Here is a 2,329-nt window from a genome sequence, read left to right on the forward strand (position 1 = left end):
AAGCTTCATGGTTCACACAATTTTCATCTTGGCTTGAGTATTCTCCTACTACAGACGCCGCATATTGTCTACCATGTTATCTTTTTACAATGAAACCAGTTGGACGTCTTGGATGGGATGTATTTATCACCAAGGGATTTAGAAATTAGAAAAAGGTTCACGATGGAAAGAAATGTGCTTTTTTGACTCATATTGGAGAGGATCTTTGTTCACCCCATAATAATGCTGTGAAATCTTGTGAGGATTTAAAACAACAATCACAGCATATGGATAAATTATTGAATGCACAAAGTACTAAACAAATTCAAAATAATCGACTACGTATAAAAACTTCTATTGATGTTGTTCGGTGGCTTGCATTTCAAGGATGTGCTTTTAGAGGTCATGATGAGACTCTTGATTCAAAAAATCGAGGAAATTTTCTTGAGATGATTAAAATTTTGGCATCATATATTGAAAAAGTTGCAACAGTTGTTTTGGAAAATGCTCCTAAATCTGCAAAGTATACTTCACATAGAATTCAAAAGGAGATTTTGCAAGTCATGGCAAGTAAAGTGCGAGATAAAATTCGTGAAGATATTGGAGACTCTAAATTTTGCATTATTGTTGATGACGCACGAGATGAGTCTAAAAGAGAACAAATGGCTATTGTTTTGAGATTTGTTGACAAATATGGTTTTATACAAAAACGCTTCTTTGATCTTGTTTATGTTAAAGATATATCGGCATTGACTCTCAAGAATAAAATATCTGATGTTCTTTCTCATCATGGACTTGACATTCAAAATATTCGTGGACAAGGATATGATGGTGCTAGTAATATGCATGGTAAATGGAAAGGATTGCAGGCATTATTTCTTAATGATTGTCCTTATGCATACTATGTTCATGGTTTTGCTCGCCAATTGCAATTAGCATTAGTTGCTGCATCTAGAGAAGTGATTTATGTTCATGAGTTCTTCACAAATTTGAATTTCATTATCAATATGGTTGGTGCTTTATGTAAACGTCACGATCAATTACAAGCTGCTCAAGCAGAAAAAATTGCACATATGTGAGCTATTGGTGATCTTGAAACTGGAAAAGGAGCTAACCAAATTGGCACTTTGAAACGAGCTAGTAATACTCGTTGGGGTTCTCATTAAAATTCTATTTGTAGCCTAATAAGTATGTTTGATGCTACCTGTTCAATGCTTGAAATAATTAGAAGAGAAGGAGCTAATTACTCTCAACGGGGAGATGCTAATGCTGCTTATAAAATGGTTACATCCTTCGAATTTATTTTTATTTTACATTTGATGAGTGAAATCATGGGTATTTGTGATGTTCTTTGTCAAGCTTTGCAGCAAAAATCTTAAGACATTTTGAATGCTATTAATTCAGTTTCTGCTGCAAAAATACTTATCCAAAAGCCGAGAGATGATGATTGGGAGAAATTGCTTGAGAGTGTTGCCTTTTTCTCCAAAAAATTTGAAATTGACATCCCAAACTTGAGTGCTCGTTATATTGAAGGTCGAGGTCGTAATGAACAGAATCACATTACAGTGGAGCATCATTATCATTTTGACATATTCAATACTGCCATAGACTTTCAACTGCAAGAGCTTAATTGTAGATTTGGTGAAAGGGCAGTCAAACTTTTGACACTTAGCTCAGCTTTGGATCCAAAGGATGGTTATAAATCATTTAAAATTGATGATATATGTAGTCTTACGAAGGTATATTATCCTCTTGATTTTTCTGAGCAGAAGAAAATTAATTTGGGACTCTGGTTGAAGTATTTTGAACTTGATGTGCAAAATGATTTGAAGTTGCAAAATTTGTCTTCCGTTGCAGAATTATGTCAAGGATTGGCAGAGACAGGAAAATCAAAGACATACTATCTTATTGATAGATTGATTCGTCTTGTTTTGACTCTTCCAATGTCTACAGCGACTATCGAACGAGCCTTTTCAGGTATGAAAATTGTTAAAACAAGACTTCGCAACAAAATAGATGATGAATTTCTTGCAAATAGTTTAGTTGTATATATTGAAAGGGAAATTGGTGAGAGCTTCAATTTAGATTCGATACTTGATGATTTTGTTTCTCTAAAAGGACGTAAATTAGATTTTTGAACACTTTATATTTCTGTCTTTTTGTACTAGTGCCAACATGTTTTTGTTGCTAATATATTAATTTTGGCACATATTTATAATGTACTTTTGTGATACACATTGTGTGACAAATTCTTCAATTTCTATTTTAAATTATATTTATTGGCCCCTCCAATGTCAATTACTTGGGTCTGCCACTGACCAAGGATATTAACCCCTTCCTGGTAGGGCTG

General features: G+C 33.7%; 1 protein-coding gene across 1 annotated transcript; it reads left to right on the forward strand.

The window, feature by feature from the left end:
* Positions 1-266: 266 nt before the first annotated feature.
* On the forward strand, positions 267-2,117 carry LOC133871587 (uncharacterized). The gene is made up of 2 exons (XM_062309014.1): positions 267-1,002; positions 1,384-2,117. Exons 1-2 carry the CDS (start codon positions 267-269, stop codon positions 2,115-2,117), a joined length of 1,470 nt encoding a protein of 489 aa, XP_062164998.1.
* The last annotated feature ends 212 nt before the right edge of the window (positions 2,118-2,329 follow it).

The sequence above is a fragment of the Alnus glutinosa genome, chromosome 6 (assembly GCF_958979055.1).
Source record: "Alnus glutinosa chromosome 6, dhAlnGlut1.1, whole genome shotgun sequence".
NCBI classification, from domain to species: domain Eukaryota; kingdom Viridiplantae; phylum Streptophyta; class Magnoliopsida; order Fagales; family Betulaceae; genus Alnus; species Alnus glutinosa.